This window comes from Ictalurus furcatus, chromosome 4, assembly GCF_023375685.1.
Source record: "Ictalurus furcatus strain D&B chromosome 4, Billie_1.0, whole genome shotgun sequence".
In the NCBI taxonomy this organism is placed as follows: domain Eukaryota; kingdom Metazoa; phylum Chordata; class Actinopteri; order Siluriformes; family Ictaluridae; genus Ictalurus; species Ictalurus furcatus.
Window position 1 is genome coordinate 36,083,662 of NC_071258.1, and position 25,632 is coordinate 36,109,293.

Here is a 25,632-nt window from a genome sequence, read left to right on the forward strand (position 1 = left end):
TTATGGTCATTTGTGTGAAATCTACTATAAAACTGGTTCAGTTCTGTTGCAGAGAGGATTCTGTTAAACTGTTGTTTATTCACATCTCTGTCCATCATAATATTGAAGCTATTCCAGATGTTCTTTACAGGTGTGTGTGTGTGTGATGACTAAAGACATGCACGATGCTAATCTAGAGAGACCGGTGTGTGTGTGTGTGTGTGTGTGTGTGTGTGTGTGTGTGTTAGGGAAGGAGATGGTGGATTATATCTGTCAGTACCTGACGGAGATCAGACAGAGGCGTGTCCTCCCGGATGTTCAACCCGGCTTCATGAAGTCTCAGCTTCCTGATAAAGCTCCTCATGAGCCGGAGCCATGGGACGCCATCATGCAGGATGTGGAGAACATCATCATGCCCGGGGTCAGTGCACTCATCACTCACTCACTCACCCCTCATTCACTCAGTCATCCCTCACTCACTCATTCATCACTCACTCTTCACTCACCCTTCACTCACTCATCACTCACTCACTCACTCATCCCTCACTCACTCACCCCTCACTCACTCACCCCTCACTCACTCACTCATCAACCATCACTCACTCATCCCTCACTTACTCATCACTCACTCACTCATCCCTTACTCACCCCTCACTCACTCACTCATCACTCACTCACTCACTCACCCCTCACTCACTCATCCCTCTCATCCCTCACTCACCCCTCCATACACTCTCAGTCAACTGATTCACTCTCCATTTTCTCCGTTCAGCAAGATGTTCACAGGTGTGTGTGTGTGTGTGTGTGTGTAGGTTGTTCACTGGCAGAGTCCCCACATGCATGCATATTTTCCTGCTCTGACCTCATGGCCATCACTGCTGGGAGACATGCTGGCCGACGCCATCAACTGCCTCGGCTTCACCTGGGTAACACACACACACACCTGTACACACACACACACACACATATACACACACACACACACACACACACACAGGTGTGTATCACTACACACCTGTACACACATCCTGGTCTAATAACTATCTCTGAATCTCTCCTGTGTACTGACTTATGAATCAAAGAAATTTAGAATGTGTGTGTGTGTGTGTGTGTGTGTGTGTGTGTGTGTTATAGGCATCGAGTCCTGCTTGTACAGAGTTGGAGATGTGTGTGATGGACTGGCTGTGTAAAGCACTGGGGTTGCCAGATCATTTCCTGCACCATCATCCAGAGAGCCGTGGAGGGGGAATACTGCAGGTACACACACACACACACACACACACACACACACACACTAATCACAATAAACACCAGTGTTGAGTAGTGTATCAGTGTTAAGTGTACTGTGTGTGTGTGTGTGTGTTAGAGTACAGTGAGTGAGTGCACACTGGTTGCCCTGCTCGCTTCCCGTAAAGACAAAATCCTGCAGATGAAGAGCAGAAACTCGCCCACAGACACACACACCGACACACACACCGATGCCTTCATTGACACACACACCGACACGGACGAGTCCACGCTGAACTCCACACTCATCGCCTACGCCTCAGACCAGGTACTCACACCACACACACTCCAAATCATCCTCATTAATATGCGCATAATTAAAGGTTAAAATCACTTCAAATAAGTGTGTGTGTGTGTGTGTGTGTGTGTGTGTGTGAAGGCTCACTCCTCAGTGGAGAAGGCCGGGTTGATCTCTCTGGTGAAGATCAGGTTTCTGGAGACGGATGAAAAGTTTTCGCTGCGTGGAGAAACCCTGCAGAGAGCCATTCAAGAGGACAGGAGGCGGGGCTTAGTGCCTGTCATGGTAACTGCGTAGCTCAACGCTGGCAAACTCCCCAAAAAATAAAACGTGTATTACATAGAGTATGTGTAGGGAGCTAACTAGCATTGTGTAAATGACACATAGTGGTGCTAACTAGTTAACATCATGCACATTGCACAGCACACTGAAAGCTCACAGCTAGCTAACTCACACAAACACATGGTAGCTAGCATAAAATACACATAATACAGTGTACTCCTAGCTAGCTACCATAACTTATATTACACAATGTATGACTAGCTACATAACATTATGTACATTATACAGTGCTGGCTAGTTAAGTGAAGTAATATAGTGTGTGTGTGTGTGTGTGTGTGTGTGTGTGTGTGTGCGTAGCTGTGTGCTACACTAGGTTCTACAGGTGTGTGTTCCTTTGACTGTCTGGAGGAGCTAGGACCCATCTGTAAGTTTAGCCGTTTTACTGTGCGTGTGTGTGCACGTGTGTGTGCTGCTATGTACTCTGATTTGTTACCTATATATTTATGTTAAATTATACTCCAAATTGCCAACACAGTGTGTGTGTGTGTGTGTGTATGTGTGTGTGTGTGTGTGTGTCAGGTGCTCGTGAAGGTCTGTGGCTCCATGTTGATGCAGCGTACGCAGGCTCCGCCTTCCTCTGTCCTGAATTACGCAACTTCCTGTCTGGGACGGAATACGCAGACTCGTTCGTCTTCAACCCGTCTAAATGGATGATGGTGCACTTCGACTGCACAGCGTTCTGGTGAGAGAGGGAACGGATTAGCATTAGTGCCCCCTACTGGTGCAGTCTAATTTAGTGTTTGTCCCATTAGTGTTGCCATAGTGTTGCCATAGTTCAGTAAGCACCTTCTTGCTTACTATAATGCTAATTTCCACTAGCCTTCCTATGGGATATTCAGTGTTATGTTAGCACAAAGCTAAAAACATCTTTTTCTAAAACAGACATTTCTGAGAATCACTACACAACTGCTCTCTCTCTCTCACACACACACACACACACACACACCTCACTGCACACCTGTACAAACACCTGAGGATCACTACACTCCTGCACAGCTATATACACACCCATACAGATACATGTACTCTTGAAGCTCATTACACACTTGTATGCATGTCTAAAATTCACCACACCTGCACACACACACCTGATAAATCAATACACACCTGTACACACACCTGATAAATCAATACACACCTGTACACACACCTGATGAATCAATACACACCTGTACATACACACCTGATAAATCAATACACACCTGTACACACACCTGATAAATCAATACACACCGGTACATACACACCTGATAAATCAATACACACCTGTACACACACACCTGATAAATCAATACACACCTGTACACACACCTGATAAATCAATACACACCTGTACACACACCTGATAAATCAATACACACCTGTACACACACCTGATAAATCAATACACACCTGCACACACACACCTGATAAATCAATACACACCTGTACACACACCTGATAAATCAATACACACCTGTACACACACCTGATAAATCAATACACACCTGTACACACACCTGATAAATCAATACATACCTGTACATACACCTGATAAATCAATACACACCTGTACACACACACCTGATAAATCAATACACACCTGTACACACACCTGATAAATCAATACACACCTGTACACACACCTGATAAATCAATTCACACCTGTACACACACACCTGATAAATCAATACACACCTGTACACACACCTGATAAATCAATACACACCTGCACACACACACCTGATAAATCAATACACACCTGTACACACACCTGATAAATCAATACACACCTGTACACACACCTGATAAATCAATACACACCTGTACACACACCTGATAAATCAATACACACCTGTACACACACCTGATAAATCAATTCACACCTGTACACACACACCCGATAAATCAATACACACCTGTACACACACCTGATGAATCAATACACACCTGTACATACACACCTGATAAATCAATACATACCTGTACACACACACCTGATAAATCAATACACACCTGTACACACACCTGATAAATCAATACACACCTGTACACACACCTGATAAATCAATTCACACCTGTACACACACACCTGATAAATCAATACACACCTGTACACACACCTGATGAATCAATACACACCGGTACATACACACCTGATAAATCAATACACACCTGTACACACACCTGATAAATCAATACACACCTGTACACACACCTGATAAATCAATACACACCTGTACACACACCTGATAAATCAATACACACCTGCACACACACACCTGATAAATCAATACCCACCTGTACACACACCTGATAAATCAATACACACCTGTACACACACCTGATAAATCAATACATACCTGTACATACACCTGATAAATCAATACACACCTGTACACACACACCTGATAAATCAATACACACCTGTACACACACCTGATAAATCAATACACACCTGTACACACACCTGATAAATCAATACACACCTGTACACACACACCCGATAAATCAATACACACCTGTACACACACCTGAAGCACAAAATACACCTGAATACACACCTTACATCACAAACACACTAACACACTCATACATTAGTGTTTATGTCGTTTAATTGTGTGTGCGTTTGTTCCTGTAGGGTGAAAGATAAGCTTAAACTCCAGCAGACGTTCAGTGTTGATCCTCTTTACCTGAGACATGACAACTCCGGAGCTACAGACTTTATGGTAGACACACACACATACATGTACACACACATTTTCATATTAAATACATTATGATTCCAAACACTATTCCATCACTCTCTCTCTCTCTCCCTCTTTCCAGCACTGGCAGATTCCTCTGAGTCGTCGTTTCCGCTCATTAAAGTTGTGGTTTGTTCTTCGCTCCTTTGGCCTGAAGAACCTTCAGGCTCACATTCGACACGTAAGATGTTCATCATCATCATCATCATCACTTTTACCCAATTAGTTTTGGGATAAGACAGTGAAATAATGTATAAAATAATTAGCCAATTGGATCAAAACAATGTAACGCAGTTCAGTATGTGTCCAGCAGGTGGTGCACATTTTCTAATCGGTGCCATCTTCTGGAGCTTGGAATCTGACAAAAGTATTTCAATATAAATTTAGGATATTTTATATTTTTATATACATGTCACAGTAAATTTTTTTTTCTGTAGTGTATTCAATACAGTTTATCTTTTATCTAGTGTTTTGTTTCTTTGTTCTGGAAAAGCGAGGGGTAAGATACAAACATATCATTCAAAATTACAGCTTATGGTTTTGATATATAATAAAAGAAATCATACATACATTTAATTTTATGTAAATTGGGTCAAAGCTGAAGCATGCGATGCTTTCAGAGCGGTCAAACAAACTAATTTTAAAAATATTCTCAAATACCTAGTTTCCAACAATGATGTTAAACACTCGATGCCCAGCGTAACAATGTATGTAATAATCTCGCTAGTTAAGCTATGTTAAGATTAGCTTGCTGGCAATCGTTAGCAGCTAACATACTAAATTAACTACTTAATAAGAGTAGTAGAAGACATTAACTATAGTTTAGTGGTTACGGTTCCAGGAACGCGGAGTTCAGCCACTCTGAAAGCGTCTACTCTTCCCTGGGAACTATTTCATTTACTGTGACGTATATTATACAAATATCCCAAATTCATATTCCAATACTTCCAATGCTCCATAGCATCTTACACACTTATACACAATTACACACTTAATAACACATTACTCCATTAGTGTTTTGTTGTGTTTAGTGTAGTGTTATTGTGGTGTTGTGTTATTTTGGTGTTGTTTTCTCCGTGTAGGGGATCGAAATGGCCAAACTGTTCGAGTCTCTGGTGAGGAGCGACTCAAACTTCCACATTCCAGCAGAGAGACACCTGGGACTGGTCGTGTTTAGTATGACTGTGAGTATACAATGTTACACAACACATCAACTGCCAAACAACAACGCAACAAAACCCCCATTTAAACGTAGTAGAAACACTCACAGCACAATAATAATAATAATAATAATAATAATAATAATAATAATAATAATTATAATAATAATAATTATAATAATAATAATAATAATAATAACAATAATAAACATAATAAAACACTAATTGGAGACATTTCTGCAGTTTTACTGTCATTGTGTGGCACTCAGTATTTGAGGAGTTGAGTTTGTTCACCTCGTAATCTCACAATCAGTCTATAAACTCAGTCTTTGACCTCTGTGCATGTTTGTGTGTGTGTGCGCGCTTATGTGCGTGTGTGGGTGTGTGTGTGTGCGTATGTGCGTGTATGTGCATGTGTGTGTGGGTGTGTGTGTGGGTGTGCGCGTTTGTGCGTATGTGCATGTGTGGGTGTGTGGATGTGTGTGGGTGTGTGCGTGCGTATGTGCGTGTGTGTGTGTGTGTGTTGTTTAATCAGACACACAGGCTAATGATTTTTTAAGTTCAAAGGAGAGAAAAGTAGGAACTTCTAAAGCGTTTTACAGCATGTTCAGAAATTTATTAAAGAATTATATGTCATACTTTTTATCCATTTATAGTTGCATTTAACGTTCGTGAAACGAGTGAGTTCCTGTTCTCACTTACATTATAGCAGCTATAAACACTCATTCCCTCACCATCCCTCTCTCTATTCCCTCTCTTTATTCCCTTTCATTACATTCTCTCTTTTTATTCTCTCTCTTTATTCTCTCTCTTCATGTTAATAAGATAATAATCACAGTGTGTGTGTTAGTGAGAAACAGTAGAGAAGTGTAAACTCTGTGATGAAGATGTGGAAAACTGAAAGTTCCAGCTTTCCCTCTGACTGTTACACAGCGCTGACACTGGAGACTCCTTCCTTACACCTTACATAAACATCTCCTTACAGATGAACGATATTATAAATGACAATGACGTCCCTGTGAACGAGCCGTTACTATAGAAACCATAACGTATTATAACAAGCGCATTAATATTAATATAAACCTGCACTACTGTCAGAGCCGCTGTTATAGAGAACTAATCACCACCCGACGACCAATCACAGTCCAGAACTCAGCAGCGCTGTGCAATACTGGTTTATAGAGCAGTTACAGAACCAGGAGAGGTGATGTTCACGACTCCAAATATTCTGAGCTAACATTTCACAATATGATACAATTTGTGGAAATTAGCCATTAGGAGTCAATTCTAAGAGTAAACACAGTGTAATTCAGTCATTCTGAGTCTTTTCTTAATAATTCACCAACACATCTGAGGTAAAAATTCATCTTCCTGATGTTTCTGTTTTATTTCTAACATCACTGTGTGTATACACTGTCCATATCAAACACTTACGGGATAAGTACTAGCTACTGCTTGATGCTAAGTTCAATTCGTATAAATTTATTCTTGCAGACTTTTTATAGGTATTTTACCAACACATCTGAGGTAAATGTTGACGTTCCTGATGTTTCTGTGTCATTTCTGCTATCGCTGTGTCTTTAAATTGTCCATATATCAAAGATTTATGGGCTTAATACTAGCTAGAAGCCCATATTAAGTGCGATTAAAGTGTAATTTTAGTCATAGAGACTTTTTTTTGGTCATTTACCAACACATCTGAGGTAAATGTTGACGTTCAGAATGGCTCTGTCTCATTTCCACTCATTGTCTTTACAGCTATGTGGTAGCTAGCCGAATTATTAGCCTCAAGCCTCTGGTATACTTCGTTTTTTACGCGCACGCTAGCATATTTGCACAGTCGTACGCATAGCCTTTCAAAGTAAACTCCATTTCACATGTACGCATACACAGGCAGTCGATGCATGTATATTAGACAACTTGCACTTCCCCTCCTGGCCTACAAGAGTCAGTACAGAGCAGTAAAGCAAGTCTTTTGGTGCGAAGGACGACAACGAAGAAGAATCACAACAACATGAAGAACAATGCTTGGGCAATCTCTCGCCACGATTAGCACCCGTAAACAAATCCTACACTTTAAGGCTAGAATTATACAAATGCGAGTACTTTCGAACCTGCACTCATTTCCGTCTCTTCCATTGTTTCTTCGATTACCTCGAGAATCAACAGCCCTGGGTCACTGCTGCCATCTTCTGGAACAACTAAATAGTGCAAAAGAATTAAATGAACAATTTAGAAAAATCGGGCCACGCTGTTCCTAGCGTGCGCGTAAAAAGTGAAGCATAGTTTCTGCTTCAGTCATTAGCTTGTGTGTCCATTTTCTGAATTGCCTAGCAACAGTGTATTCACAGTGTATTGTGTGTTTACCGTCCCATTTTAAAAGCACAAACTGTTGCATGATAAAATTTGCCCACTAGAGGGCGCTTAACAAAAGTTGTAATGGATCATCGGTGAAACATGCACGAATGTATGTTTATTGTGTGTGTGTGTGTGTGTGTGTGTAGGGAGGAAATGCTCTTACGCAGGAGCTCTTACGCAGAATAACGCACTCCGGCAGCATGTTTCTGATTCCGGCTGCCGTCGGCTCCAAACTGATCATCCGCTTTACTGTGACGTCACAGTTCACACGCCCTGAAGACATCCACCGTGACTGGAGCATCATCCAGCGCACGGCCAATGAGATCCTGCAGCCAGGTCGCTGGCCCCGCCCCCACGCGCTCTCACTGGACGGCGAGACCGAAGAAGAAACTCTATGGCAGGAACAGGAAGTGGAGACGCAGCATGAGCCGTCCATGATCGACAAGCATCTGGTACGTCAGAATCAGAGGCGTGCCATTCGCTCGATGAGCTGCAGTGCAGAGCTCCCGCCAACCAGGCCTGACCACGCCCACACTCTGAAGGAGGCCCCGCCCCTCGGAGTGTTGGCAAAGATTCCAGAGAGCCCTGAGGGGCGGAGAACGGCGCAGAAGCGTCTGATGAAGTTCCACAGTGTGCCGAGTATACCGCAGGTTTGGGCTCAGTGCGCCATTCAGCAGCTTTACTGGCCTTTCAGCAAGGCTAACTGCTTCAACTGCTTCACACACTCACACTCACACACACACTCGCACACACACTCACACACACACTCTCCCGGCCCACTGCCCACCAAATAACACACACTCACACTCCACTCACACACACACACTCACCCAGCCCACTGCCCACCAAATAACACACACACATTCACACTCCCTCACACTCACACTCACACACACACTCACACACACACTCGCACACACACTCACCCAGCCCACTGCCCACCAAATAACACCCACACACACCTTTTTCCTAATTACACTTCTTTAATATATTTCCATTTGTACCAGTTGCACCAACAGGGCTTCTGCCTTGTCAGCTACATCACCTGTACATTTATCAAGAGGCAGGTAAAGTAATATCGCTGACTGTTGGCATGGTAACCATTTAAAAAAACGTGTGTGTTTTTTTACACAGTGTGTGATCTGTTGTATTTGCACTGAGCAAGTGTGTAGATGGGAGACGGGTATTTTTATTTCCATATTGTCCACGCTGACCCCTTCAGAGGTGCCAAGAAATAATGTTGATGTTTCCACCTCTGCTTTTTGTCATGATGAAGATGATGATGTGCTTCGTCGTAAGCGCTCATCGTACTCAGTGTATTCGTTTGGTTGGTGTAATACGGATAAAATTATTTTTAAAAGATCAGTCAAATCATTTAGCATTAAAGACTGCCTTTGTTCTGACCTGTAGGTGCAGCTGGACATTTCCTGACCAGGACATTAGTCCCCATAACATCTTTAGTCCCCATGAGGTTGGTGTGTGAACAGGATCCAGTCCCCATTAAGATTAAAGACACACACTATTTCAAATCTTTTTAAAAAAAAAATAAAATCACATTTAATTAAACTTTCCATACTGACATCAGCTTCAGGTGAAATCTTTACATAATTATCAAAATGATAAAGCAAATAATACAAAAATAACTATAAGGTGTTTTTAGTATTACAGAGATATCTACATCATTTTCTTCTTCCTTTTCTTCATGTATAATCTCCCAAAACACAAATTATACATGTAATTATGTCCTATGTTTGAATAATAAACATCTCTGGTTCTCAAGGCACTTGATTGAGAGGTGTGTGTGTGTGTGTGTGTGTGTTATAATCTCAATTGTCCATTGCTTATGGAGTTAAAAATGTCCTCCGTCATGGTCACGTAGGTTTTCTTCCTGTCGTCCAGGAAGTACAGCTTATCCTGAATGGCTCCGGGATCGAATCCCTCCTCGGACAGTTTCATCTTCATCTGTTTGTAGGTACCTGTGGTGTCTAGCATCTCCTGCAGGAGAGCAGAGAAACACAGAGATACTGTGAGCACCCTCAGGCTGAGCCGGACAAACACGTCCTTGTGAACGAGCTGTTACTGTAGAAACGATAACGAATTAGAACGAGCGCATTGATATAAACCCGCGCTACCATCAGAGCTGCTGTTATAGAGAACTAATCATCCACACCTTCTCTTCTGACCAATCACAATCCAGACCTCAGCAGTGTTGTGCTGTAAAAGCATTTACAGTCTAACGCAGCACCTTCACAGGGTTTAATTATCATCCAGCACATGGGTATCATGTGACCGTGTTACCTGTATCCGGATGAAACGTGGCCTGGCGTACATGGGCAGGTAGCTCTCGATGTGCTTGTATGCTACAGAGCTGTCGAAGTCCAGTCCCTCCTTCAGCTTGATAGCAGCCATTCCGATTCTGCCCTCATGACCTTAAGCACACACACTCAGGTGTCAGTGAAGGCCACATACTCTTGTAAACCAATAATCTCATAAACTAGCAGATAATAAACCTTCTAAACTGTTAAGTGTGCCTATCCTTCTTTATAAGACCGTCTGGTTTGATCTGGTCTTACTTCAGAAACGCTGCTTGCACAATAGATCTGAAATCACATGTTTCTCAACAAGCCTGTTTACAACCTAAGCACTAGAACTTCCATCACCACCAAAAACAAATCCCTTAAACCTACTCAACACTACTAGTGATGAACTGGAATTTTCTGCAAGATGTTGATGTCATACCTGGCACTTTGACTCCGTAGACATTAGCCTCCTCGATGAAGTCCAACATGATCAGAATATCAGCCACTTCAGTGGTAGCAACATTCTCGCCCTTCCACCTGCAACACAGTGAACGGCTGTAAACACACACACACCCACACAGCACTTGTATCCTAAACAAGCTTGGTTTGTTTGGTGGACGAGCACCTGAACGTGTCTCCAATGCGGTCCTGGAAGTAGACGAAGCCCTGCTGGTCAACTTTCATCAGGTCTCCAGTGTTAAAGTACGAGTCTCCCTGCTCAAACACGTTCCTCAGCTTCTTTTGTTCGGTTTGCTGCTTGTTGTTAGCATAGCCGCTAAATGGAGCCACTTTAGTGATCTTACACACCAGCAGGCCTGTTTCTCCTGCACACACACACACACACACACACACACAATTATACACACATGACTTCTGATGGCTTTGTGGTTTTAAATAACTATGACTTATCTTCTGCGTTAGCATACACCACACAGGTGTAAAACTTCAGTTCATTAGTCTTTGCTTCCACATGATGGACAGAAAGAACAGCAGGCACAGGCTAAAGGTCTTTTCAATTCATTAACAATGCTAGTTATAAAAGGTGGCGTTGTTAATTCCAGTGGACACCAGAGGTGGTGCAAAGCACAGTGGTCTCCTGGAGGACTAACCCTCTCTAACGGTCCAAATCCACTAGGTCTATATAAAGATGGTGAACAGGAAGTGTTGGTTTGGTACTACTACCTATTACTTTACTACTACTTAGCCTACTAGCCTCCTCAGTGAAAAACACCATGATCGAAATATCACAGCAAAAGCACAATGAATGAATGAATGAATACTAACAAGGAATGGTTCTAACCTACTTTTAGTGACACTGAGATTCTTAGCTAATCCCTGGTAGTTTCAGTGAACTCAATGCATTCTGGGGTATATCCTACTGAATATGTAGACCTGGGAGAATGTGTAGAGTGATGACAAACACATATCCAGTCAAACACTTTGTACCAGTGAAACTCTGTCTAAGACGTGGACACAGTGGATATTTGCAGTAATCCATTCATTTGCAGTACAAGGTTTACAAGGAATTTGTCTTGGTGTACTGGTGCATAACAATCTACATAACACTGTATATATCCTTAAAACTGCACCAAGACTGTACTTATACACATTTATATACTTCTTATACACTTAGACACCCCCCCCCCCTTCGTCTTTTTCCTAAATTGCATCTATGTCGTATTATTGTATTACTTGCCTAACTGAACTGCGTGTTCGCTGGATTGATTGCTCAAAAACAAAGAATCTTATCTCATCTCATCTTATCTCATCTTATCTCATCTCATCTTATCTCATCTCATCTTATCTCATCTTATCTTATCTTAAAGACTCACCAGGCAATACGGTGACCGCTTGTGACAGTAGGGTTCTTTACAAATCTGGTCTTAACCAGTTGCGGCTCACAACCATAAATTTTGGTGGTGCAGGATGACGTTAATTACGTCGTAGCCTCAAGTAAAATGAAGGCAAGAGGCGATCACACTTGACTTACGCTATAGGCGACTATCTATAGTAGAATTTTTAGAGCAACCCCGTAGTAGGCAGTTGAGAGCTACAGAAACATACAGTGTACACTCCAGCATCTCATTTTCTGTGGTTTTAGATGTAGCATTGTACGCAGTACAGATAAAGACGAACACAGTACAGATAATATCATGAAGCAGGGTTGCCAGATTTCAGAAATGTTTCCAGCACAAGTACACCTCAAAAACCACACAAAAGACCTGAACGTCGCCCCAAAAAATCGCAATCGAAAAGGAAGCCATGTTTTACTTCTTTTCCTCAGAGTTCGTGTGGAGAAACAAGGTGACCGTGGTGCACACGCATTTCTGACCTGCGGAAAATATCCAGTCTCAGTCCTTACAGCAGGGTTCTTTACCAATGTGTTCCTAACATCAGGGTTCTTTACCAATGTCTTCCTAACATCAGGGTTCTTTACCAATGTCTTCCTAACATCAGGGTTCTTTACCAATGTCTTCCTAACATCAGGGTTCTTTACCAATGTGTTCCTAACATCAGGGTTCTTTTCCAATGTCTTCCTAACATCAGGGTTCTTTACCAATGTCTTCCTAACATCAGGGTTCTTTACCAATGTCTTCCTAACATCAGGGTTCTTTTCCAATGTCTTCCTAACATCAGGGTTCTTTACCAATGTCTTCCTAACATCAGGGTTCTTTACCAATGTCTTCCTAACATCAGGGTTCTTTACCAATGTCTTCCTAACATCAGGGTTCTTTACCAATGTGTTCCTAACATCAGGGTTCTTTACCAATGTGTTCCTAACATCAGGGTTCTTTTCCAATGTCTTCCTAACATCAGGGTTCTTTACCAATGTTTTCCTAACATCAGGGTTCTTTACCAATGTCTTCCTAACATCAGGGTTCTTTACCAATGTCTTCCTAACATCAGGGTTCTTTACCAATGTCTTCCTAACATCAGGGTTCTTTACCAATGTGTTCCTAACATCAGGGTTCTTTACCAATGTCTTCCTAACATCAGGGTTCTTTACCAATGTCTTCCTAACATCAGGGTTCTTTACCAATGTCTTCCTAACATCAGGGTTCTTTACCAATGTCTTCCTAACATCAGGGTTCTTTACCAATGTCTTCCTAACATCAGGGTTCTTTACCAATGTGTTCCTAACATCAGGGTTGTTTTCCAATCTGTTCCTAACATCAGGGTTCTTTACCAATGTCTTCCTAACATCAGGGTTCTTTACCAATGTCTTCCTAACATCAGGGTTCTTTACCAATGTCTTCCTAACATCAGGGTTCTTTACCAATGTGTTCCTAACATCAGGGTTCTTTACCAATGTCTTCCTAACATCAGGGTTCTTTACCAATGTCTTCCTAACATCAGGGTTCTTTACCAATGTGTTCCTAACATCAGGGTTGTTTTCCAATCTGTTCCTAACATCAGGGTTCTTTACCAATGTCTTCCTAACATCAGGGTTCTTTAGAAAGTCTGGTTCTAACAGTACAGATCTTCCTACTTACCAGTAGAAACCTCCACACAGAATCCTCGGGAGTCTCGTATTGGTTCTCCCATCTCGGTGTCGTATTTAATCAAAGCGTAACGTGAAAGTCGCTACACAAACGCACACATCGAAAACACGGAACATTAATGAGACTCCACACACCTCTGTTATTATTTATTTAAATGTTATAGTTGTTAAATTCCGTGGTAACCTTTAAGATGGCATTTGCCCGGCCGACGGCACCTATTTTCCCGAGGTAGTTGACAAAGCCAACGTTTCCTTCTGTCGCACCGTAGCATTCACAGATACGCACGTCTCCGAATCGCTGCAGAAACTCCGCCCATGTGTCGGCACGGATACCATTTCCGAAAGCAAGACGCACGTTGTGCACGCGGTCGCTGTCCGTCTACATGAGAAAACACGTATCTGAGGGAGTTAGTGTGTTAGCCTGGGTGGGTATTAGGGTTGTGTATGTTGTGTTGTGTTACCTTGGGTGTGTTACAGAGGTAGCGCATGATCTCTCCGATATACTGGATCACCGTCACATTGTACTTCCTGCAGTCGTTCCAGAACTGAGACACTGAGAACTTCCTCCTCAACACCACTGTGCTTCCTGAACACACACACACACCGTTACACATGTAGAAAAGGACAATGTTGTAAGGTTAGTTCAGTGGTTGTTTGTGTGTGTGTGTGTGGGGGGGGGTGGAGATATGTCTGAGAGACATACCTCGCTCTATTGCCCCCGTCAGGCCCATGAGGAAGCCAGAGCTGTGGTACAGGGGCAGGTACACATAGATAATATCATCTGAACGGACGCCGGACATGCTCTGTAGGAAGGAGGCCAGCCACACCCTCTCATGGCTGATCACAGCTGCTTTTGGAAGACCTGAAACACACGCAGCACATGTGTGTCTTGCACCACTGCACAGCCGAGGTGACGATGTTCCTGATAGTTCTGTCCCAGTTCCTCCATCACTGTCTTTATAAAAGGTTTAGCTAGCTAGCAAACCTTTAGAATTCTGAATACTAATGTGTCTTTGTGTGTGCGTGTGTGTGTCTGTGTGTGTGTGTGCGTGTGTGTGTGCGTGCGTGTGTGTGTCCTACCAGTGGTGCCTGAAGTGTAGATGTAGAGTGCAGGGCTCTTCATGGTGATTTTGGTTCGAAGTGAGCACGGTAGTTGCTCGTCGCTCGCAGCATTGATTTTCTCGCTGAGGTTTATGATTCCATTCTTCTCACAATTTTCACCCAGCAGGAAGACACGCACTTCCTGCTCCTTCAATACAGGAAGTACTTCCTCCACTGCTTCCTGTAAATCTGCAGACAACAAGCAGGAATAAAGTTTTCTAGTATTCCAAAATGTGCCATGACTCAACCCATGCAGCGGGAACACGCCATGACTCAACCCATGCAGCGGGAACACGCCATGACTCAACCCATGCCATATAATAAGGCATCAGTCGAGAAACACGATTAGAACATGCCACAACACGGCACATGCGGAGAGACTCCGTACATGGTACATTGTTAAAACACGAGTGTTTAGATGTTTGTGTTCAGTTTTGGTTGTTGTATTAAAGCACAGATTAGTAGTGATCTCATTAATATTTATGAATCCCATGCTGTAGCCCCTCCCCTTCCGTGATATGGAGATGAAATTATTTCTTTTTAGGTTACACTCTTCACATTTGCTGAATTGAAATATGAAAAGGGCACGATATTTAAGAACGAACACACACACACACACACACACACACACACACACACTGACATACCTTCTATACATTGTACAAAATCATGAACGACTCTCAAGTGTTATTAAAGGTGCAGTTTATAAATTGTGTCTTTAGACTGAAAAACAAAGCGGGGAATAATAAGGGGAAATGTTCTCACTGCAGCGTGCAGCAGCAGCGTCATGCCTCACTCTTTTAATTTCATTGATTTTACACACTTCCTGTCATTGACCTACGTTTTATGAGGGATGCTTTTACGAGATGCTTTTTATTGCATGCGCATGTGATAAGATGTCACAATGGTTTACTGTTTCACAATTAGAAAATTAACAATAAAAACTTGCAAAATACAGACAGACTCATCACTCATTAAAAATAGTTCAATTCAACATATTACAGTCTGTGAGACACTGACCAATCACAGACCTTTCTGCTGAGACACTGACCAATCACAGACCTTTCTGCTGAGACACTCACCAATGACAGACCTTTCTGCTGAGACACTGACCAACCACAGACCTTTCTGCTGAGACACTGACCAACCACAGACCTTTCTGCTGAGACACTGACCAACCACAGACCTTTCTGCTGAGACACTGACCAATCACAGACCTTTTCTGCTCTGCTCATGTATCCCATTCACAAGTCCAGTGAAAGAGGAAGTGTTTGATGACAGTTTATTAACGATAAATGGTGGACATAAAAGTTATTAGAGAACATTAATATCACAGTCAGAAAAGGGGGTACAAACTTTTGTTTTTCCACAATTAACATCTTAACGTACGTTTTTTGACCATTTTGTTGCAACATCTGAAAACTAACTCAGTAAATGTCCTGTCACTATAAATGACATTTATTTTGTCATCATTTTGTCCTGAGAGTGATTCGACTTTTGCCCGTGACTTTATTATATGAAAATAATACAAGACTACGTGAGTCTGTGATTATAAAGAGTGTGTGTTAGTGTTCTTATGTGTGGGAAATTCCACAGAGCTGACTGGACTGTTGCTTTAATTCTTCAGAAGATATTTATCAGAGTTCATTTCCATGTCTGCATTCTCTACAAAAACACACGGAACAGCTGAACTCGTAGAGGAGGAGAGGGGGAGGGGTGAGAGAAGTAAACAAAGAAAAGGAAGAAGAAGGTAGTAAAGAAGAAGAATTTATTTTACTGATTGAAGAGATAAATATAGGTTAAAATGAGCTGACAGTGTTTAAAATCGGAGTGATCAGGGAGTCATTGGCCTCTTGTTCAGTAAAAACACTCCTCAGGTTCAAACAGGGCAAAGATCAAACGCAACAGATAACAGCCCTGCTGATTACCTCTGGCTTTCCCAATCCAGTCCTGCACATGTACACTAACTCACCGTCTCCTCCAACACACCTGATCCTGTTATTAACAACGCATGTCATCACAGTGAGTTTGTCCTCGAAACACACTCCTCCAGCTAAAAGTACATAATGTACACCACTGATAGAGCACCGCCTGCTAATGACCCACTGATGATGGCCAAACGCCCTTAGTGATTCATAACAACGGGTAAGAGCAAGGAATACAGCTGTGATGTGCAGCAAAAGGTTGTTGAGCTTCACACAATGGGAAGTGTCTGTAAGAAAATAGCACAAGCGTTGAAAATGTCCATTTGGAACTTCAAAGTAGCTGTTCTAGTTGTTTAGACTTCCTGTGTGAGAAAGCAGGAAGAAGTAAGACACGTAAGGCATAGATGGAGGCTTACTCCATCGGGATTGATTTTAGACTCCTGTGGAATGAGAAGCTGCGGTCGTGGTCATGTCATTCTCACAGTCCTAGTATTTTCAGATTTTCAATGTTTATGATCATTCTATTCATTTGATCTGTAGTCGACCAATAAGCATGAACTTCTTGGTTCACCTGTAACTAAGACCTGTGCAGTGAACTACTTAATTTTATTGTAACTCTTAGGTCGTTGGACTCAACTGGGTCTCTGAGTTTAACATTAATTCGTCTTCAGAAGGTAATTTTCCACCACACATCAGTGTAGCGGTACTTGCAATGCAGTACCTTCCCAAGTGAAAGATAAACACTAAAGGTACCAAAGGTGTACCTTCGATGGGATCACCTCAGCAACGAGGACAAGTACAGTCTGTCGAATTTGTTTTGCAGTTAAAGTACAAAAACTTCATGTTGTAACATTTGAAAATTTTCTCGGTTTCTTCTGCCTCGAGCAGATCCAGTCTGGAGATCAAAAGGTTCATGGAAAAACTTTGTTTAGTCAAGTTCTACTCTTCATCCATAATCAGTATTCCCTGTAAAATTAAATTTATTTACAAAATTGTTACATTTTTTTTAGTTAATTAAAAGAAAGAAGAAAGAGGGTACAGTGGTGTGGTACTGAGTCCCTGCGGCTGAAATCGTGTTCGAAGGGTGCGGGGTGCTTACTTATTAGCTCTTGTGCTAAATTTATTATCTTATTTCTGAAATGTGATCTTGTACCTGGTCCACCTGCTCAAAGCGGGGCTCGAACCAGCGTCGACCGGTACGCGAGGTGGACGCGCTAAAGAAAACCCTGAAGTGTACGTCACATACTCGATGTTCCTCAATTATATGTCCTTTTTTTAGTGGTATACGAGGGGAAAAATGTTACTATATTGTTTGCATTTCATAATGGGTCTTATTGAGCAACTGAATTTCTTACTGACCTGTTTCCACTGACCCACCAGTTACAACTTGGACAAGGGACAAGAAAACAAAGTCTTTAAAAAAGTTAATGAAGGTATCACTCACTTTTTAAAACCTTTTTTTAAAGAAAAGGAATGCAGTTGGTTTCATTGGGCAATCCAGGGAGTAAAATGCGTGAGCTCACGTACTGGAGCTTGAATAGCTTATGAGTAGCTTTGGATTCAGGTGCAAATTTAAAGGCTGATTAATGGGTTCACCTGCAGAAATATCGTCATTCGACTCGTACTGCGAGCCAGCACATCAAAGATCTACATCAGCAGTTTCTTTTGCCCAAAAACTTCACCCCTTTACTCTTCAGTAATGTCCCCATTCTGTCTGAGACTGCCAGAAACCCCAAACACTTCTTCAAATTCACATCACGGTCTCTTCGCCCGCGAGCGATCGTACCTGCTGTGCGATTAAATGTGTCGCTGGAGAAAGAGAAAAAACTACAGCGGGATTCAGCGAGACCAGACGGGAGACCGGGGCCAGGACGCTTACTGTGCTTCTGTTTAAGAATCTAATCCCACATGGCAATTTAAAAATGTAATAAAAAATGATTGTTGAATGTATTTTTTGTAAGCACTATTCATTCTTTCCTCCTGTATGGCTTTGATGCTTTAAAGCGGCCCGGTCTGCTGTGGCTGGCAAAAAACTTATTTTTGTCTTGACTTTGATGTCAGACAGGTGTGAGTGGGTGGGGACTCCTCTGCCCCTGAGAGGTGATAATAGTGTTAAATCCCCTTTGTCAGATTCTTTGTCTAAAACACAAAGAATGTCATTGTCGCTGAACCCGACCCTGAAGGCTGATTTAGCTAATCCTCCACATCCAGTTCGTGCATTTATTAAGCTCCTGCCTCGGCTTTCTATCACTGTGATAATCATGCCGTTTTTCTCCGATTTTACTTTTTTCCAACGACCGGAAAAACAGAGAGCTAAAGCCGTGGGCTAGCTATGCCTACAGGACTGTGAACTTAACGTGTATTGCAAATGAGAGTCAAATGAAAAACTATTCAGAAATAGGAAACTACTGGGCTGCTGTTTACTATTCAGTGCACATCATCCATTTATTTGTTTATTTGAATGAAAAGTTTAGTTTTACAATGAAAGAAATGAATATAGGGTACTGGCATGATTATATTTTTGTCTAGGGAACAGTGATGTTTCGTTACGCTGTATTAAGTATAGACAAGAACGCGTTGCAGTTTAAACCTGTCATATAAAATAATGCTTGAATGTACTAATTCTTTCGTTCTATGGCTGTGATGCTTTAAAATCGCCCAGACTGCTGAGGTTTGATTCTTCAGTTTGATATCATGCAGGAAGGGGAGGGGGCGGAGTCATTTATCCATGACTACGTTTACATGGACAGCAGTAATCTAATTATTGACCTTACTTTGTGTAAGACAATAATGTGATTAAGGTGTTTACATGAGTCGCTTTTAGAATACTCCTTTCATGTTCCCGTTTTACATGTTATAGAACATAGATCAATTAACGTCACACGTCATTACGTCCCCACGCCACGCCGTCCGACGTTCCTCCAGAATTTCACGTATCAACATACAGTTGGTCTTTGTTATGGAACCGTATACAGTTTTGGGTGTTTTTATTTTTAATTTTACGAAAGTTTCAAGTGCGGTTAATTATTTGTCGTGCTGTACGTGTTGATAGACGACTGCTTGAAGCCGTGGGCTGCGTCCCAAACCGCGTACTTACCGTCTATATAGTATATAGAGATACATGTATTTCTCCTACTATATAGCAGGTAAGTGCACGGTTTGGGACGCAGCCGTGCTCTCTTGTTTGCCGTCAAACGGTTGAGCGCTGCCGTGTGTGTGTACATGTCCTGTCGCACAATGCGGTGAAAACTCTCACACGAGGTTAATAGTGTGATTAAGGTGTGTACATGTCTGAAATACACGTCCATAATGTGGCTAAAACAGGAATACTCCACACGCCTTAATTTGATTCGTGTTTACTTCGAGTATGACTTTAATCGGATTAAGGTCATCAGTAATCGCTGTTTACATGCTAGTTTCTTAATCAGAGTATCGTCTTAATCGGGTTAATATCGGATTATTGTTGTCCATGTAAACGTACTGAGTGAGTGTTTATGGGGGGGGGGGGTTATGGGGAGATCCACAAGTCAATAAGTAACTGGTGAAAGCGTAGCAGGATTCATCCTCTTTCTCTGTCGCTGAACCCAATCCTACTGAAGCCCTAAGCAGCCATGCAGTAGAATTTTTTTCTTTGTCTTTTTCTTGATCTTGATCTTGATCTTTTTCTTGATCTTGACATAACCGAAAGCTGTTTTCTCATGACGTGACTTTATCTGGAGAAAATCTGGCGCTTTGTGATTGGGAGTGGTGTTACATGCACTTTGGCACCTTCCCCGCTGTAGAGATGGACTTTATCTCCACATTAAGAGAGAGAGAGAGGGATGTCCCCTTCTCAAGTGTCAGACACTAATGTGGAAGTCGTCAGTCCTGCAGGGAGGTGTTTCTGTAGACCACCCCAGACGTTAGCATCACCCCGATTCCCTCCACAAAAACCAACAGGATTTTTCCATTAGCTTTTGGATTATTGCAGAAAATAAACTCTGTGACCAACAAAAGATTATGATTCTTATATGATTCGTTCATTACGATAAGATTCACAAATTCTATGAATTTTGAAGCCTAGATACACTCGCCAGAAGTAAAAAGCTAATGTTAGACTATAAACGAACTACACCACGGTCACATGACTTCAACATCACCATGGCTACGCTTCCGACAACTCTTTCAGTCTTTATTTAAAAAAACACTACAATTGGAAAATATTATAAACTGATAAATCTACAAGTTTGAGTTGGAATAGTTTGTAAGAGTGCGAGTATAAACACAACGAGGCTGTAGTAGAGGAGTTTCCTGTTTGGCGTGATGATGTTTAACGTCCCCGACCGCCTCCGTAGTCACGTTTATCTACTCGTTAGCAACCATCTTATTCAATACACGTAAAAGCTTAACAAAATCCCGAGTGGGGTATTACTGATGTATTTTATGTCGTAGTATAGAACGTGAACATATCTTGAGCTTGTGTTAACCACAGTCCTTATTTCAGGCATTTAACCAAAAACCCCGGGACGATGGATGTCGAGTACACAGACAGATTAAGTCGAGATCACAAGAAAACAAGAAAGAAGAAATGAATAATGCATGGCTGCTTAGGGTTTCTGTACAATCCTGAAGTCAGATTCAACCAAATCCTCCACATCCGTTTCTTGCATCGATTAAGCCGCCAGCTCGGCTTTCTATCGTTGTGATAATCATGCCGTTTTTCTACCATTAATATGTTTTATTCTCAAAATGATGCTTTCTTTTCATAATGCTGAGATTTTATTCTCAATATATTATGACCTCAGTCTCATAATGCTACATTTTTATTTTTTAAACTCTTGAAGCCGTCCACCTGCTCAGAGCGGGGCTCCAGCCAGCGGCAGCCAGTACGGGAGGTGAATGCACTACAGTAAACTCTAAAGTGCACAGCCTGTAGTGTACTGTAGGACACTAGTGTGTCTCCTGAGGAGGGGGAGTGATGTACCAGCTCGCCTCCGTTACTGTTCAATGAAATTATGAAACTACTGTCATTATAACGTTAACACTATGATAAAACAGTGGTCACATACCAGAACTTTTAACTCTTCAATAACATATCGTTAGTCCAGATGAGGTCCTCCAGTTAACTGTTCAATGTAATGTAATGAGATGTTCACTACACCTTTAGAAACCAGTTTACTCACTGAAAGAATGTGACCCGGCTTGTCTCGCCAGCGCTGACTGCTGAGTGACATACTGCAGGAGAACTGCAGGAGAACTGCAGGAGAACTGCAGGAGAACTGCAGGAGAACTACAGGAGAACTGAAGGAGAACTGCAGGAGAACTGAAGGAGAACTGCAGGAGAACTGCAGGAGAACTACAGGAGAACTGAAGGAGAACTGCAGGAGAACTGAAGGAGAACTGCAGGAGAACTGCAGGAGAACTACAGGAGAACTGCAGGAGAACTGAAGGAGAACAGCAGGAGAACTACAGGAGAACTGAAGGAGAACTGCAGGAGAACTGAAGGAGAACTGCAGGAGAACTGCAGGAGAACTACAGGAGAACTGCAGGAGAACTGAAGGAGAACAGCAGGAGAACTACAAGAGAACTGAAGGAGAACTACAGGAGAACTGAAGGAGAACTGCAGCAGAACTGAAGGAGAACTACAAGAGAACTGAAGGAGAACTGCAGGAGAACTGAAGGAGAACAGCAGGAGAACTGAAGGAGAACTGAAGGAGAACTGCAGGAGAACTGCAGGAGAACTGAAGGAGAACAGCAGGAGAACTACAGGAGAACGTCCTCTCTCTCACTTTTAATGGCCACATCTGTATAAACACCACTTTATCAGCTCTAGCGATACATTTCTGAACACCTTCTTGTGTATAAATAAAGGAGATAAAGGTGTTGACATGTTTGTTTATAATGTGGTATATTTGACATTTTCAAAGAGTAAAAATAATCCTGAAATAAAATTAACCCAGCGTTTTTGTAAAAATGAAAGTGGCCCTTTTGCTGGGTTCAAATTAACAGCCCAACTTGATTGGTTAATTTAACCCAAAAAGTGTTCCGTCCTGTATTTACCCGGCCGTGGGGCTACAAATTATGTTTTATAAAAATGTTTGTAACCCAGTGTTTTTAAGAGTGTAGTGCAGACTGTTATTTTGTTTAAAGATCTTTTTTTCCCCCCCATTTAGTACCGCCCTTCAGAAGTTACATAAAATATTTACATGTTTCCCAGAGGACAAAATTTGCAAAACAATTTACACCGATCGTCCTGTTCAAAAGTTTACACCCCCCTGGCACTCAATGTATCGTGTTAATGTATACCTTCTTGAGCATCAGTGAATGTTTGCACCTTTTGTAATAGTCGTGTACGAGTCCCTCAGCTGTCCTCAGTGTGAAAAGACGGATTTGAACATCATATAGCAGCTGATGGAAACGGGTCACATATGCAGAAGATGCTGGAAAAGTAAAGAATGTGCAGGATCTGGAGGATTTTTCTGAAGAACAGTGGGCAGTTTAACTGCTCAGGACAAACAAGAGACTCATGAATAACTCTCACAAAACATCCATCCATCTTCTGTACCGCTTATCCTTTTCAGGATCGCAGGGAAACCTGGAGTCTATCCCAGGGAGCATCGGGCACAAGGCGGGGTACACCCGGGACAGGGTGCCAATCCACCGCAGGGCACAATCACATACACACTCACACACCCATTCATACACTACGGACACTTTAGACACGCCAATCAGCCTACCATGCATGTCTTTGGACTGGGGGAGGAAACCGGAGTACCCGGAGGAAACCCCCGCAGCACGGGGAGAACATGCAAACCCCGCACACACAGGGATACGAACGTGCTAACAACTAAGCCACCGTGCGCCCCCTCTCACAAAACATAAACACACTTATTTCATTGATCCTCCAGGTAACCACACACAGTGTTAATAACTGAGCGTGTGTAAACTTTTAACCTGGTTCCTTTGTGTAAATCCAGTTATTATTGTGCTGTGTGGACTTTATTTGAACATCTGTTATGTGAGATAGATTATTCAGGGCAGAACTAAATGAAAAAAAAAACAACTAAATGTAATTTTAATGATTCCTCTCTCTTTTTTTAAATTATTAACATTTTCAGATTCTACAAGGGGTATGTAAATTTATGAGCACAACTGTGTGTGTTTGTGTGTGTGTGTGTGTGTGTGTGTGTGTGTGTGAGAGAGAGAGAGAGAGAGTGATTTGCATTAGGAGTTAGGAAGTACCTGCCCCAGCGATGAGGTGTTTGGCCCCGCAGCAGCTGAAGCAGTGGAGCAGGGACCTGGCGCGGATGTTGGAGTTGAGCAGCGCGGCGGTGCAGCCCAGCTTCCAGAGTCCGAGCCAAAGCCAGATGAAGTGCGGCTCATTCCCGAGAAACAGCGCCACGGTGTCTCCTTCCTTCAGCTCGCTGTGATGGAGCAGAGCCCTCGCCGCTTTACTGCCCAGTTTATCCGCCTCTCTGTACGTGTAGGAGCGACCTTCAAACACCAGGAACGTTTTCTCGGGATGTTCCTTCACCGCGTCTAAGAAGCGGTCCAGGACGGTGTAGCACGGAGTGGAGCTGCGGAACTTCCTCATCCTCATCGCCACGCGGATTCCCTTCAGGACATACAGCACATCGTGCACTACATACGGACAACAGACCTGGAGGACGACAGGAAGCACCACCAAAACCACACACACCGCGTACAAGAGAGACATGCTGACTGGACCCGTGACCCAGAGTCCTGCTGAACTCGTCCACACCTGAGAACTGCTTTCCTCTGGAACATCAGAGGTGTTACTTAATATCCAATGTGCACGAGGGGCGGAGAGGATTCATGTACTCCTTACACCATTCCATGTACAAACAGCTATGGAAAGCCAAATGGTCCATGCACTGTGCACTATAGGACGGAAACCTGCCTGCTGCTTTCATTCACAATAATACACAAAAGAGTGACAGGAATGACTGAAACCCTGAAGTCAGGGGCAAATTTAATGATTTGGGGGCCTTGGTAAGATATAAGAATGGGGCCCTATTCAGTTGGGGTTGGGGAAAGGGGCTCGCAGTGACGCTGGGTAAGAAATAACAGCGATATGAATCATTTCACATCGCTCTAACGGCGATATTTACATTTTCAGCATTTACGTTATTGAGCATTTATCATTAAAAATATATGAAGTGTGCATTATTAGGGGACCCTTGGCTTCTGGGGACCCGACGCAGTTGCCTACTTTTACCCATAGTGCTGAGTTCGCCCCTGCCTGAAGTGAACTATTTTCCAATAACAACCCCCCAGCAGGTGCTTTATTCCTCGTATACCACAGCAGTTTACCAACAATTACAACCTATATGTTTATTAAACAACAACACGCCATGCATTTTATTATGGATACATACAGTCTCAAAATGAATACATTTATAAGATCCCATTCAGAAATGCGTAAGCTAGTCCATATTCACAAAATCCCATCTACAAACGCATGAATAAACTTACATTCACAAACTTAAACTCACAAACAGTTACAGAGTTACAGAGTTCGTAAAAAAGAAATGCAGCAGGAATAGATGCTCATTAATGGTGAATGGTCATGAGAAAGATTTATACACTAAATAATTGGGAAATTATATTCTATTGTCTATTTATGAGAACTGAAAACATATATGACTATTAGCCACAGTTCTCAAAGTGGGGATCCGTGACACACATGCAGGGGGTCTGTGATGTTCTCCTTT

General features: G+C 42.4%; 2 protein-coding genes across 4 annotated transcripts in view; one reads left to right on the forward strand and one right to left on the reverse strand.

Moving 5' to 3' along the window:
* hdc (histidine decarboxylase) overlaps positions 1-9,066 on the forward strand; it is a 12,093-nt gene extending 3,027 nt beyond the window's left edge. For 2 of the 3 annotated variants that reach the window (XM_053623808.1, XM_053623807.1), the window contains 11 exons: positions 228-400; positions 792-905; positions 1,114-1,236; positions 1,346-1,534; positions 1,646-1,789; positions 2,144-2,210; positions 2,366-2,528; positions 4,467-4,554; positions 4,655-4,753; positions 5,655-5,756; positions 8,237-9,066. In XM_053623808.1, the coding sequence (XP_053479783.1) occupies positions 228-400; positions 792-905; positions 1,114-1,236; positions 1,346-1,534; positions 1,646-1,789; positions 2,144-2,210; positions 2,366-2,528; positions 4,467-4,554; positions 4,655-4,753; positions 5,655-5,756; positions 8,237-8,884 (1,910 nt within the window). In that variant the 3' untranslated portion in view covers positions 8,885-9,066. Of the gene's footprint in view, positions 401-791; positions 906-1,113; positions 1,237-1,345; positions 1,535-1,645; positions 1,790-2,143; positions 2,211-2,365; positions 2,529-4,466; positions 4,555-4,654; positions 4,754-5,654; positions 5,757-8,236 lie in introns of all 3 variants that reach the window. The other variant, XM_053623806.1, reaches the window with a different exon arrangement.
* A 555-nt stretch (positions 9,067-9,621) lies between these two features.
* Positions 9,622-24,735, reverse strand: slc27a2a (solute carrier family 27 member 2a). Its single transcript, XM_053623809.1, has 10 exons — positions 24,140-24,735; positions 14,973-15,182; positions 14,596-14,754; positions 14,354-14,478; positions 14,077-14,271; positions 13,885-13,975; positions 11,016-11,214; positions 10,830-10,927; positions 10,389-10,519; positions 9,622-10,085 (listed from the first exon to the last, which is right to left on the reverse strand). Exons 1-10 carry the CDS (start codon positions 24,612-24,614, stop codon positions 9,909-9,911), a joined length of 1,860 nt encoding a protein of 619 aa, XP_053479784.1. The 5' UTR covers positions 24,615-24,735; the 3' UTR covers positions 9,622-9,908.
* Between the last annotated feature and the right edge of the window lie 897 nt (positions 24,736-25,632).

Bases quoted from the DNA above. Each gene is read 5' to 3' on its own strand.
- slc27a2a (XM_053623809.1), bottom strand. From the start codon at position 24,614: ATGTCTCTCTTGTACGCGGTGTGTGTGGTTTTGGTGGTGCTTCCTGTC. The intron at 15,183-24,139 runs GTACTTCCTAAC...TGTTGTCTGCAG, and splicing joins ACACCTCATCGCTGGGGCAG to ATTTACAGGAAGCAGTGGAG. The intron at 11,215-13,884 runs GTAAGTAGGAAG...GTGTGTGTGCAG, and splicing joins CTGTGTGGAGGTTTCTACTG to GAGAAACAGGCCTGCTGGTG.